This window comes from Bipolaris sorokiniana, assembly GCF_000338995.1.
Source record: "Bipolaris sorokiniana ND90Pr unplaced genomic scaffold COCSAscaffold_15, whole genome shotgun sequence".
Taxonomy (NCBI): Eukaryota; Fungi; Ascomycota; class Dothideomycetes; order Pleosporales; family Pleosporaceae; genus Bipolaris; species Bipolaris sorokiniana.
Genome location: NW_006911909.1, coordinates 1,040,658 through 1,054,109, shown reverse-complemented (window position 1 = coordinate 1,054,109; position 13,452 = coordinate 1,040,658). Strand labels below are relative to the sequence as shown.

The following is a 13,452-nucleotide window of genomic DNA, read 5'->3' as shown; positions in this document are numbered from 1 at the left end:
ATGCAGATGTCAAGTGTGCAACGTGCCTTGCCACCGTCGTATTCTGATGTAGTAGTAGTGCTGCGCCCCAGCGAGCGCCCGCTCTGGCGAATGCTGCATCACTTCTTGACATCTGTTGTTCTGTGGCCCGCATTCCAACGACCTGGACACAGGTCTGGTGGGCGGCCAGCATGGTCAGAGCACCGCTAAAAAAAACTTGTTGAGAAAGAGGGCACGGAGCCCGTTTGCCTGATTCTTGAGAAGCCCCGGCGGCTATTGGCTCAATCCTGGGTTTGGTTTGCCTCACAAGGCGTTTTGCAGAGCTTTGGATGCGGGATGGAGCTTAGCCACAGTCTAATGCTCCTATGTAAATTGTGCTCTGTAATCGACTCTTAGATAATCGTCTCTAGCAGCAATGGTAAGTTGGGGTGACAGATCACCAAGACGATTGATTGGCACATGGATTGACGCTTATCATTGCTTGGCGAAACTTATCGGCCGTAGACCTTGGTATGGCACGAGCTCTCCCCGCAACTCCCCACAGTCGCTCGCGACCAACAGCATCAACCCATTACTAACACATCCAATATATGATTGTAAATCAAGCACATATTTAAAAGCGGTATTATTAATTGCAGTTCCTCAATACTCATCATTCCGAATCTACCTGACTGACCTGACACAGCCATCACTACATTCATCCAGACACACATCTCATCTCTCGAACCACAGTCACTTCGGAGCGGACAGAGCCATTCCGCTGCAGCGCATCGGACGGAACCTTACGAGACCCATGAGCGGATGACGATAGTATCCATGGAGCGGTCCGCGGGACTTCCTCGGTCGACTGCTGGGGCCGTCATACGGAAATAACTGGGTTGCACAAGGGCCTGCTGATACTTGGACGTTGCTGCCAGCGGCGACGTCACTTTAAACGGCACCCATCCCCGTGTCAAACATGTATGAGCATTCCAGTTATACCCCGGTAGAATGATATTCTACCGGGCCGGTGGTGTGACGTCGCATAAATGTCAAATCGTCAACGCTAGATCGCCCGCGATCGATGACGGGATGGCCGTGGGTTGTATCGAATAGCGGCGACGGGCGGCCCGGAAAGCTGGAACGAGATCGCGACTAGTGCGATCGCATGCAAACTGGTACCTGCATGACGATATCATGTTTCCTCTTCAAGGGGTTGAGACATCGCTAGACCGTCGACGTGAGAGCCTGCGATACCAGGTTCGTACCCTGCTCAGGATGGTGTCGGGTAGTGGCTCGTCGTCAGAGAATGGGGAGGTGACTTCAGAAGTAGAGGCAGTTTGATCGCGGTGCTGGAGATGCTCTTCATCCATGCGGAGCAGGTCTGCATGGAACTGTTGCATGATGGAAAGCGCTGGCGAGTAGTCTGAGCTAAGGTGATTTGGGAGTGGCGGCGGGAAGGCTTCCTGGCCGGCATAGTAGGGGTGCTGAAAGTCCATGGTGATGCCTCTGGGCGTGGTTGTATCTGCAGTGGATGGATTGTGGGGAGTTGTATCTGGAGAGATGATATCTGGGGATCGTGCGAGTTTATATCCGGGCTGGTGAGAGATTATATCCAAGCACTAATGAAGTATCCAGTGTCGTCATGTGATGTTGCTTCTTTCCACGCCCAATGGCGCGTGCCACAATAACCATCATGCCTGTCCAGCACGAGCTCCCGTGGTTTCAACAAAACAACAAATCTGGGCCGTTCGATAGCGCCTTGTCTCTGGATGTACTCGTCACAGGTATCGTCATTATCCTGTTGGAACCAGATTGCGCCAGCTTCAGGCCCTGCAGCGCGCTGGCAGATGGACCTGCGTCAGGGGCATGCGCGCCGCTCCCCGTCTCCAGTCATTGTCATTAGACCAGGCGTTTCAAAGATCCAGGTACGCGTATGATCGATGCTGAGGCCTTTGCACATATCACGATAGTCTGCGATAAGCGTCCATGGTGTTGAGGGGCCGCATCGGCTTGCGCATTCCGACCGCGCCCTGCCACCTCGGCTGCCGGGCGATTACGGCCAGTGACGTTGCACCTGAACACCTCGATGGCTGTGCTGAGCACCTTGCCGTCATGGCCACGACAAATAGAAATAATGCTGCTCCCCACACATCTTCGGCGACTTTCTGCCCGTTGCTCAAGCTCCACTGTCTGCATTCCCTTGATACTAGCCCGCCATCGAGAGTCTTCGTTATAAAGTAGAAGGATCTGCCCGTGATGCCAACCCCACCCTTCTCCCAAGATCGCCGAGACTGGCTGAGCGAAATTTCTGGCCTGTTTTCACACCAGAAGAGCAAGAGTTTAAAGCAGACAAATTCCTCATCTACCATAAATCTTAACATTGGCACTCCAAAGGCGTTCGACGCAGTGTCTACTACCAGCCAAGATGATGCCTCCGCAAAAGATCAAGCAATGGCTTACAGGCCAGGACGGTCTCGATAAGTTGAGAATGGCAGAGGCAGACTGCCCTACACCAGGCGAGGATGAAGTGCTGGTGGAAATTCATTCTGTCAGCTTGAACTACAGAGACACCGAGGGTATGTGTTGATATATCGCAACCTCACGACAATGACGCTGATCAAGTGCAACAGTCGCAATGGGCCTCTACAACCACCACTCCTCTGTCGAGCATCCCCCCGCAATCGTCCCATGCAGCGACATGTGTGGCGTTGTCGTTGCGGTCGGCCCAACCTCATCAAACACCAACGACCCCTTCAAGAACCCAGCCTTTCAACTCAAAAAAGGCGACCGCGTCATCAGCACCTTCGCCCCAACCCATCTATCCGGCCAAGTCAAAGCCTCAGACGTCGCAAACGGCCTGGGCGGTCCCGCACCAGGAGTCTTAACCCAATACCGCGTCTTCCCCACCTACGGCGTCGTCAAAATCCCAGACTACCTCTCCGCAGATGAAGCAGCATGTCTCCCCATTGCCGCAATGACCGCATGGATGAGCCTCAACTGCATGCGTCCCCGCGGCGAGATTATTAGCAAAGACGAAACAGTCGTGTGTCAGGGCACCGGCGGCGTCAGTATTTCCGCCTGCCAAATCGCAACCGCCGCGGGTGCCACCGTAATCGTAACCTCGTCGTCCGACGAGAAGCTCCAGCGCGCAAAACAGCTCGGCGCCAAGACTACCGTTAATTATCGTGCACAACCTGACTGGGACAAGGCTGTGCTATCTGCTACAGAGGGTGAAGGCGCAGATATCATCATCGAAGTCGGCGGCGCACAGACGCTGCGCAAGTCATTCGACTGCGTGCGCTTCGGCGGGTTAATCGCGTGCATTGGGTATCTATCCGGCAAGCAGGACGATGCTTCCGATCGCACGAATACGAATCTGCTTTGTCTCAAGCGCAATGTTACGCTAAAGGGTATCCTGAATGGGCCGCGGGATGAGCTAGAGCGTATGCTCAAGTTTTACGAGGACAAGGAGATACGGCCGGTTGTTGATCGCGTGTGGGGGTTCGACGAGGCGGATCAGGCGCTGCGGTATTTGTTTAGTGGGGGGCATTTTGGAAAGGTAGTTGTTAGGGTTAAGGAGTAAGTAAAGAATTAGTGGGGAAGGAAAGGGGGGGGGGATTAACTTGTATATTATAGTTAGGGAAAGAGATAAGTAAAGTATAACAGAGCTAGGTTCTGTTGTTTTGATCAAGTGGAAATACGATGATAGTAATCTTATTTACATATAGCCCCACACGCACACACACACACCATTACAACTTTGACACAGCCCCGTCCTCGAATTCGCTCAATTCTCTCCTCTGTCTCCCCTTGGCCCTCTGTCTCCCAAATTCCTTGCCCTCACCGTTGCATTTAGCTAACCACTCTGGGCTCTTCCACGCCCAGGCAGCGTCCTTTTCCTCGCCGTTGGACTTGTCGAACAGGACGTTGAGCATGTATGCGCCTGCAACGGGGAGGAATCTATCATGCGTCAGCATCTCTGCCCGAGGAGAAGGAGATTCAAAAGGGATTCACGAGGCAACCAACGTACTTGTACGAATGAAAACTTCCTCCCACAGCAATGTACAAATTGCTCAATTGCGCGTGTGGATGGCGGCTCAGCAGCCAATCTTCACTGGGCGTCACAGCATCATAACAGATGCGCCACCGACTCGGGACGCGGTTTTTCGTCCACTGCGGCATAGAGGCGTGGATTAGACGAGTACTTTGCTGCTTTAGTTTCTCAGGAACATCGGCTTGGTGTCTGCGCGAGGGAGCAGTGATGCGGTGGCCCGAGGGTGTAGTCACCGTGTTTACGACTTCAGACGTCAAATCATTGATTTTGAGTGTACGATTGGGAGTTGAAGGTGGGATGATGTCGATTTCGCCGCCAATGACAATGACGGGTTGGTCTTGCGAGACGAGGGATTGCGTGTCGGAGTCGTCGAGCGTGTAGTATGCTGAGACGCGGCCGACGGCTGTGACCTGGCGCTCGATGCGGTCTTGGTGCGATATTTTAAGCGCGTCTTCGAGAGGAGACATGAGGGTGCTGGTCCAGGCTCCGGCTGCGAGGACTATCTTGTCGGCGGTTAGAATGCGTCCGTCTCGTAGCTTGGCGCCGGCAAGACCGGATTTGTCGCGATTGAGGACGAGTTCCTGGACTTCGCCTGTTATGCGCTTGACGCCGAGTTCCAGCGCAACTTTGGTAAAACTCTGGGTAGCCCTTTCGGCATCGCACCACCCTGCCTCGGGGTTGAAGTAGCCTTTGCCCAGGCGCTTGGTTTGGACTCCCTTGGTTATGTCGTATTTTTCCAATTCACCCGGATCAACATCACGCGTGTAGTCGCCTCCTCTTTCCAGAAATGTCTTCCTCACCGCATCGCCAAAACCCCCCTCTTTACTATCCAGTACAACCCATCCCGTCTTGTGGAAATGGCCTTGGACCGCAATGCTCCAGAACCAAAAATGGATCGCTTCATTGGCGAGATTGCAATACAAATGCGAGTCGTAGTCTGTGCGAATGATACGATTTGTATCAATGGCAGCTGCCTGTTTTTCTTCCAGAGGCGAGGCAGTGTCCCAGCGGTCGATAATAGTTATACGTGAAGGATCCTTGTATTGTTTGCTGAGATGGTACGCAGTCGATGTACCAAAAGTGCCAGCACCAATGATAAGCACAGTTGGCTCTTGATTCGCCATGGTGATTGCTAGCAAGATTGAAGGATTTAGGAAAACTTTAGTGGTACTCTGGATGACGATGACATTTTGGTGTTATGGATAAGCCTGTTACGCTAGTGCTGCGGGGTCTCTGCGGATCCGATGTGGCAGCTTGGCCAAAACGGTGCATTCTCATAACCAAGAAACTGCCTCGACTTTGTGTTTTGATGTTTCGGGAGAAATCTTTCCGGGTAGCCGTCTTGAGATTGAACTGAATCTTGGCTGAAGGATATGTGAATATCCACCATTCTCTTACAATGCTGGATAATTGGTTCGTTTCTCAAGCGGCGCTACAATCTCCATTCGGACAACTCTTTTGAAATCTTTTTTCTTTTCTGGCCAATTCCTCTAATAATAAACTTAGTTATTACTAAACCTCGATAAATTCACGTTGCATAAATCGTGTCCTTTCGCAGGCGGCTTATCAAGGTTTTTCCACTACGTCCCGTGACAGAATGCCAGCACAGTTATGCTGGAGCATTATGAAGAGCTAGATGAACGAATCCGATACACTTTCTGTGACCATGAACTTGAATTAACAACAAGATTGATGGCGTCTGGAGGGTTGACTACTTGGAATGTTAATTCGACTCCATCAATACTCCTTCCGTAACAGAGCTCTGCTTGACCAAGAACGGACTAGCGCAGAGGCACTCGGCAAACCTTCCCTGCGAAAACAAAAAACGGTCGAGAGTAGTACAATGAGCACAACAGTCATCGAGGTATAAAGGCATTGGCAGACGTCAAAAGAGGATGCAGAGATTGTGTGGGATTTCAAAGATAGACAATATTCTTAGCCGACTGTGTCGTATCGGATCGGCCTTTGAGCGATAGGACCCGGTGACTCAATCGGCGGCGGCCCCACCCAGTTCAAGTCTACAGTGCAGAATCAGCAACTCTGAACTTGACATCACCATGGCTCCCAAGATTCATCTCGTTCGCCACGCACAAGGAGAGCACAATGCGACTGTATGTTTGGTGGTGCGACCATGTTGGACGAGTCTAACAGACAACAGCGCGACTACAGCATTCGCGATGCAGTACTAACAGCCAAAGGCAAGGAGCAATGTCGGGCCCTCAGCGCGGCGTTTCAACACCACGATGAAATAGAGACGGTGTTTGCGTCTCCACTGCGGCGGACGATCCAGACGGCAGCGCTCAGTTTCAGACGGGTGCTGTCGCGACCAGAAGTGCCGTTTGTGATGCTACCGGCGCTGCAGGAGGTCAGCAACATTGGATGCGACGTAGGGCTGGCGGATAGTGCGGCTGATTTGCAGCAACTACTGCCTGATTTGTTTGAGGCCGGGGAGATTGATTTTGATCTCAGCAAGATTGATGCTTCAGCAGTGACGCCGGGCTGGAATTCCAAGGTCGGCACATGTCACTGGTCTGACGTCACGGTATGCGCTAACGGGTCACGTGCAGGATGGCTACTGGGCGTACGAGAAGACGGCCATCAGCAAGCGCGCTGCAGACCTGAGGAGTTGGCTGTTCCAGCGCCCAGAAGCCCAGGCAAGCAGGACAGGGGCAGAGTTTGCCAGGTGGCTGACTGACTGACTGACTGACTGATAACAGGTGCTGGTGGTGACGCACGGGGCGTTTGCTCACTTTCTGACCGAGGACTGGGACGTTGAAGATCCCATGCTGGGCACTGCATACAAAAATTGTAGGTGCATAACCGCCACAGTTAGCTTGGGCGATGCTGACGCCCGGACAGGTGAGCATCGCGTGTTTGTCTTCACGCCTGACTCGACCGCCGCCGAGGCCCATGTGGAGGAGACGTGGGAGAGCAGACGCGGTAGAAGCACGGTAGAAGTCGAAAAGGACCCGCACGTCGTCGATGAGTTCCTGACTACGGCTGCGTAGATAGGTAGTACATGGGCACGGATGGACGACGGCGAGCCAATGGGCCTTGACATGTTTTTTTAAAAGGCGGCAATGTTGAGGGCGTGTGTCGCGTGAGACGGGGGGGGGCAGGGGGGTTGCTTTGTGGAGGTGAGAAGGTTCTGTTGCATGCGATCTGGAGTTACAATGTAGTATAGTAGCGCTACGGCACGCGCCTGTCTATAGCATGCATGGGTGCATGGGTGCATGGGTGAATGCAAGGTCCTTGAAGGAGCGAAAAGGTTGGGGTAAAGATAGGGATTTTTCTACAGACAATAGACAGACAGTGGGTGGACAGTGTGATTGGCAGGCGCCTCTCTCGGCAATGCACTCCACAAGACCCTCGTTTTCACTAGTGTTGGCAGATAAGTGAGTGCTAGAGCAAGAGCTGGACCAGAGGGCAGAGGTTTTGCTGGGCGGCGGCGCGGCAACGACCAGGATCGGAAGAGACTCTCGCTAGGCCGGGTACCTGCTCGGAGGGCGCGGACAAGCCCCGCCGAGGCTCGGGTGGGTGCGGTAAGAGAGCTTGTCCGCGCCCCCAAATTCAGCCACCACAGCCCTACCGCAAAACATCACTGCGCTGCGCAGGCACGTCATACACTCCCATCGCGCAATCCAATGCCTCCGCCAGCTTATTCCCGCACAACGCGGGGGAAGGCCACATGCACAGGTCTCTTGCTTCCCTCGTCGCATGCCATCTGGGGCACTGGCCCCGACAAACCCAGTTGAGTGCCGCCGTTTGGTCCTAAGCACGTCCCAGCATTTCCACTCACACACGTAAAAAGATGAAAATTTTACGTCAACTGCGACGCGCCATGTGGAACCTCGTCGTCCCCAACGCCACTAGATGCTCCCCTGCTAATCGCACGTACCATGAACTGGTTCGATACGCTGCCTTAAGCCGACGACCGCTAACCTCGTCCATCGCTTGCTCTCGGTCAACTTCGGTCGACCGCCATCTTGGGAGTGCGCGGGGGAGCCACCATTTGGAACATTCTATTACACATTCACAACGGGCGGAGAGATAAGCAACTCCGATATAAAGATGGCCGTCTCTTCCGCCTCACTGTTACGCCTACCTATTTATTGCGCCTGCTGCACACTGCTAGTCTCCTCGTCCCAGACTACGTAGACTACGTCACCGAGCAGCAACCCTTCTTTACTCGACGCTGCCCGCTACCCGTTTGATCATCTGCACTGCAACTGCTTCTTTGGGAACAGACGGTAGACTAGCTCGTCAGCAGACACCCGCCGCCAAAAACAAAGGTTGGCCCTTCTTTCTCGTCCACATTCTTACTCCCCCTTCGTTTGGACACACATTCATCCTCGTCCAAGATGCAGGAGGTACAACACGCCCACGGCGCAGGCGATGCGCCTACCAGCATCCCTCCTCGACACTACGCTGCTCCTCCAAACTACCGCCTTGATGACCTCTCTTCCGAGGGCAAGAAGAGCGACCCGGAGCTTATGATGCCCGTCGACAAGACGGCCACTGTTCAGGAAGGATCTGAGAAGTTCCACCGCCTTGGTTGGAAGCAGCTCACAGTCTGTCTGATTGTCGAGGCTATTGCCCTCGGCTCTCTCAGTATTCCCAGCGCCTTTGCCACTCTCGGCATGGTCCCCGGTACCATCATGTGTGTGGGTCTTGGTCTTGTTGCCATCTACACCTCCTACGTCGTCGGCCAGGTCAAGATGCGATACCCCCATGTCAACCACTACTCGGACGCTGTTGAACTCATCTGGGGCCGCTTTGGAAAGGAACTGACTGGTGTCATGTTTGCCCTCTTCTTGATTCTGCTTGTTGGATCTCACGCACTTACCGGAACCATTGCCTTTATCAACATTATTGGCGACTACGCTACCTGCGCCCTGGTCTGGAGTGTTGTTTCCCTCATCATCCTCTTGGTCCTTGCGCTGCCTCCTACCTTCCACGACTTTGCATTCTTGGGCTACATTGATTTTGTCAGCATCATTGCCGCCATTCTCGTCACCATTATTGCAACTGGTGTCCAGGCTCACAACGCGCCCGGTGGCCTTGCCGCTGTCGACTGGTCTGCATGGCCACAACCAGGAACCACGTTCTACCAGGCCTTCCTTGCTACCACCAACATCATCTTCGCATACTCGTTTGCCGTCTGCCAGTTCTCCTTCATGTCGGAGATGCACACTCCCAAGGACTACGTCAAGTCCATCTGGGCTCTTGGTCTGATTGAAATCTTCATCTACACCCTCACTGGTGCCCTCTGCTACGCCTTCATTGGCCAGAGCGTCAAGTCGCCCGCCCTCCTCTCTGCCGGTTCTACGGTCTCCCGCATTGCCTTTGGTATTGCTCTCCCCGTCATCTTCATTTCTGGTTCCATCAACGGCACCGTCGTCTGCCGCTACATAATGGACCGATTCTTCCCCAGCTCTCCCATCCGCTTCGTTAAGGATGTCCGTGGCTGGGCCGTCTGGGTTGGCCTCATTTCTCTCGTCACTGTTATTGGATGGATCATCGCCGAGGCCATTCCATTTTTCAACGCCCTGCTTGGTCTCATCTCCTCGCTCTTCATTTCTGGTTTTACCTTTTACTGGCCCGCCCTCTTCTGGTTCCAGCTCGTCAAGGAGGGCAAGTGGAACGCTTCAGCCAAGAACATTTCCCTCAGCATCTTGAACGCAATCGTTCTCGTCATTGGAATGGTCGTCTTGGGCGCTGGAACTTATGCCTCTGTCGAGGACATCATCACCCAGTACAACTCTGGTGATGTCAGGAGCCCATTCACCTGCAAGGCATCGGCCTACGCATAAACGCACGAAGAACAATCATGTATATATACCAAATGCCCTTTTGGGCAGTTTATCTGTTATGACTTATGAGTCTTTAGCATAGCGACATCGTTTTATTGTCAATCAATCATACATTCAATTTTCCAATACCATTTTGTGATAAGCTTTCCAGTGAAGACACTTACTCAACGGATCCAGAAACCCAGATTGGAAGAGTAGGGTCTTCCAACCATGAATTAACTATCGGTTTCTCTTGCTTTCCTTTGGTTCAGCCCACGCTAGTCTAGATGTGGATAGCGTGGCCTTTTCTGCTCAGCATCGCGGATTTTGGATAAACTACAACGTGAATTTCGATATTTTCAAGCGACATTAAAAGGAATTATGATTTTCATCTCCAAAATCAATCATTTCTGCACTCTGACACGACAAAAATCTATCATCGATTGGACATCACGAGTACCTTGAAGATGGATCAAGTAACTATTCCAACTACCGGCGCTATGCCCGAAAGGACTAGCGAAAGTAAGGCCAAGGCACCTTGCAAGCCACAACCACTTTCAGACCGCGTCATCGCCATCCTCCACGACTTTATCAAGGAGGAACGCAAGCGCGACTTTTCTTTCCTTGGAAAATATAGTTACTGCTACAAGAATGCAAAAAGCCTTCTTGAGATCGAACCGGCTAGCCAATACGGCATTGCAGCCACCAAGAAAAAAGATGATGATTTTGAAAATGCCGGCTGGTACACCTTCACTGAGCCGATTGACCATTCGCGTCGCATGGTCGCCATCAACATTCTCAACCAAGAAAATGTCAAAATCGAGGGCATGACTATCGGGACGGGGACAAGCAACATGCGTGATGCGACATCATGGATACGCGACACCTACTGCACCGATCTCCAAAAGACATGGCCCAAGAAGTTTTCTCCCATGCAGTACGACGAGCAGAAAAAGTGGTGGGCAAAGACGGGTAAATTTTTCAAGCTCCTTCAACTCCCTCTCGAGTTGCGTGAAGAAATCTATCGTCACGTCATCGAACCCGTCGTTGTACCTGATATCGTGACGGAGGGCACAAGACGCTTCATCTTTGGTGTCGGACAGTTCTTCGGGCCCACCAGCGTTGCAGAACGCAACCGCGACCCAGATGTCCCCCGCCCCAACCTGAACATTATCTACGTCAACAAGCAGGTCTGCAGGCAATCCTGCTCGGTAGCATGTCGCGAGTCGATCAAGCGGTTCACTACGCTGCGCTCAGGCCTGGTTAGAGGCCCTAGGCAATCTTTGTTCAAGATATGGCAGCACGCCCTGAGCATGCCACCGGAGCTTGCTCTCCAAACAGGCTTCCTGCGGCACATCCAGATCGAAATGGATGCGAGGGAGCATTTTGCCTGCATCGGGATTTATCCGAACAGCGGATATCCGCTTCGCGCTGAGGCTCCACATGTCATGAAGCTCACTGAGCTAGCACTGTTAAACGGGCTGCAGACGCTCGATCTGCGGTTTATTAGTCCGAAGCATCGGCTCGCGCGGTGTCCGTGGGCTATGGCGAGTTCGGAAAGCAGACCCCATTCTTGTCAGAAGAAGTGGATTGAGTCTTGGGTTGTCATGGCGTGGGATACGCTGCGCAATCTTCGTACGACGAAGGGGGTGAAGATTAGTTTGAGTGGGTGCATCAAGACGTCTACGGTGGACTTTTGGGAGACCAAGCTTAATGCTGCGGGTGATGGGGATACGGAATTGGTGAAGAGCATGGAGCACGCAATGAAGGCGGAGATCCTCCTTCGGAGTCACAGTCGTGAAATGGTGTTTCCGTGTCGCTGCACGTATCCATGCGTGGGCACGAGTGCGGATTTGCTGGTCAATTTTGAGGATGATGAGGATCCGCGGTTGGAGTCTGTCGAGGGGTGGCAGGGTATACTTGACAAGGCGTATTGGGATTTTGAGGATTGAGCGACTTTCACATCAGAGCTTAATAGTTCTTTCTTTTTTTGTCTCTTCAACACATGTACATAATCACGCATACGCATCGCCATTTCTCTCCATGAAGAACTACGAATCAAGCGCAATCCATATCCTGCAAAGGACGTATCCAACGCAGTCTCTACCTAATTCCTTTCCCCCTTCGCCGCACCCACTAGTCCTTCCAGAACCCTTCCACGCATAACTTCCCTTGCCCCACCCCGCAAAACCTTCCCCCTCCCCCCCCTTCACAAAAAAACGCCACAAAACTCACCCGACAAAGCCCCATCCCCTACCCCATCTTACCTTACCCCACAAATCTTTTTACACTGCCGCTTTTGCCGAATACGAGCGCTTGTACGTAAAACACCACGCACGTTACGCGTGCGCGACGGGAGTTTTCGGGTGAGAATAAACAGGGTGCGGAAGGGGATTTTTTTTTACTTACCCCGTGGGGAGAAGAAAAGGGATGGAGTTGCGTAAGGGGAATGTTTGGGTTGATTGGGGATGCATGGGGAGGGGGGGGAGGGGGTGCGGTATCGGAAGGGGAAAAAGAAGAGGGTTTGGGTAGGTGGGTGTATATAAGGCTTTCCTTCCCCCCCCCTTCGATCTCTCTTTCTCTTTACAACTCTTGCGCTGATCTGGGGGGGGGGGACTCTTGGGCTTCTATCGGAATGTCCGTGTGCATCTGGTAGCTGCAAGTTGCATGCTGAGGGTTGGAGTTACGCTTTATCCTACATGCGCGCATAACGGTATTGTTTGAAATTCTTCGAAAAGATATCTACCATGACGTGCTGGAGGTTTGAGAAGGCCGTTGTTTTTCTTATGCAATAGGTGATTTTAATGTAGTATACTACGTGGATAATTACTTATGGGCGATGCATATAGCTTGTTCGAGGTGAGCAACGGATATGGATGAGATAATGCCATGGGGTTGATTAATCGCAGGGTGTAACGGGATGCTCTGGAGATATTTTGGATAGGGAGGGTATGTGGTAGGACAGACATGATAGCGGGAGAGGCTCGCTGAATAGACGTACTAGTGTCTTTATATAGATGCTTAGGAAGAGTGGTTGATTATGTCTATATGTTTCTTGATGGAGGCTGGATGTCTCACGTCGCACATGCGATTGCTTATATACGAAATAGCTGGACAAGCTACTGGGAGGCTGGATGTACGCGGTTGATAGAGTGACTTGTGGAGGGATTTCAAGGGAAAGATTTTAAGATATGGTAGTAAGGAGAACGTCTGAGATCAAGAGGGAAATGTCTTTCTAACCACACGTTAACATTCTACGAGACATTCAATCAAATCCAAAAAAGACGCTTTATTTTGGACATTTTACTTTCCGGGCTCCTTGAAATGTATATATTGCAGCACTAGTTCAGAACGATGTCCTCAACGCCTTCGTCATGTACGAGGAAGTATATCTTTTAGCGTTTGAAGAGAGAGCGAGTCTGCTTATAGGAGGATGCTGAGGATGCTGACTGAGCGTCTCATAATAGGATGTGGATGCTGGAATATGGCAGTGAAGATATTGTTTGACACACTTCTTACTGAGTGGATAACGACAGATGTAAATTTTCCCTGGATAACTCATTGCGTGGCTATCCAAGTCCAGCACATTCTATCACCATCCTGTCTATTGTCACCCTTCTGTTCCACTGGTGTGGCGTATCTCAT

At 52.1% G+C, this 13,452-nt stretch overlaps 6 protein-coding genes across 6 annotated transcripts; 4 read left to right on the top strand and 2 right to left on the bottom strand.

Moving 5' to 3' along the window:
• Positions 1-975: 975 nt before the first annotated feature.
• On the bottom strand, positions 976-1,659 carry COCSADRAFT_250036 (uncharacterized protein). The gene has a single exon (XM_007706206.1). It carries the CDS (start codon positions 1,455-1,457, stop codon positions 1,167-1,169), a length of 291 nt encoding a protein of 96 aa, XP_007704396.1. The 5' UTR covers positions 1,458-1,659; the 3' UTR covers positions 976-1,166.
• A 613-nt stretch (positions 1,660-2,272) lies between these two features.
• COCSADRAFT_250038 (uncharacterized protein) lies at positions 2,273-3,568 on the top strand. Its single transcript, XM_007706205.1, has 2 exons — positions 2,273-2,537; positions 2,592-3,568. The coding sequence occupies exons 1-2, from the start codon at positions 2,387-2,389 to the stop codon at positions 3,542-3,544; spliced, it is 1,104 nt and encodes a 367-aa protein (XP_007704395.1). The 5' UTR covers positions 2,273-2,386; the 3' UTR covers positions 3,545-3,568.
• A 145-nt stretch (positions 3,569-3,713) lies between these two features.
• Positions 3,714-5,139, bottom strand: COCSADRAFT_164338 (uncharacterized protein; the record flags this gene model as incomplete). Its single annotated transcript, XM_007706204.1, has 2 exons — positions 3,714-3,921; positions 3,992-5,139. The coding sequence occupies 2 exons, from the start codon at positions 5,137-5,139 to the stop codon at positions 3,714-3,716; spliced, it is 1,356 nt and encodes a 451-aa protein (XP_007704394.1).
• Positions 5,140-5,881: 742 nt separating this feature from the next.
• Positions 5,882-7,385, top strand: COCSADRAFT_40650 (uncharacterized protein). Its single transcript, XM_007705952.1, has 5 exons — positions 5,882-6,126; positions 6,174-6,527; positions 6,583-6,669; positions 6,733-6,823; positions 6,875-7,385. Exons 1-5 carry the CDS (start codon positions 6,073-6,075, stop codon positions 7,021-7,023), a joined length of 735 nt encoding a protein of 244 aa, XP_007704142.1. The 5' UTR covers positions 5,882-6,072; the 3' UTR covers positions 7,024-7,385.
• Positions 7,386-8,223: 838 nt separating this feature from the next.
• On the top strand, positions 8,224-9,956 carry COCSADRAFT_250003 (uncharacterized protein). Its single transcript, XM_007706203.1, has one exon. The coding sequence runs from the start codon at positions 8,377-8,379 to the stop codon at positions 9,826-9,828; it is 1,452 nt and encodes a 483-aa protein (XP_007704393.1). The 5' UTR covers positions 8,224-8,376; the 3' UTR covers positions 9,829-9,956.
• Positions 9,957-10,307: 351 nt separating this feature from the next.
• Positions 10,308-11,777, top strand: COCSADRAFT_151652 (uncharacterized protein; the record flags this gene model as incomplete). The annotated part of the gene is made up of 1 exon (XM_007706202.1): positions 10,308-11,777. The coding sequence occupies one exon, from the start codon at positions 10,308-10,310 to the stop codon at positions 11,757-11,759; it is 1,452 nt and encodes a 483-aa protein (XP_007704392.1). The 3' UTR covers positions 11,760-11,777.
• Between the last annotated feature and the right edge of the window lie 1,675 nt (positions 11,778-13,452).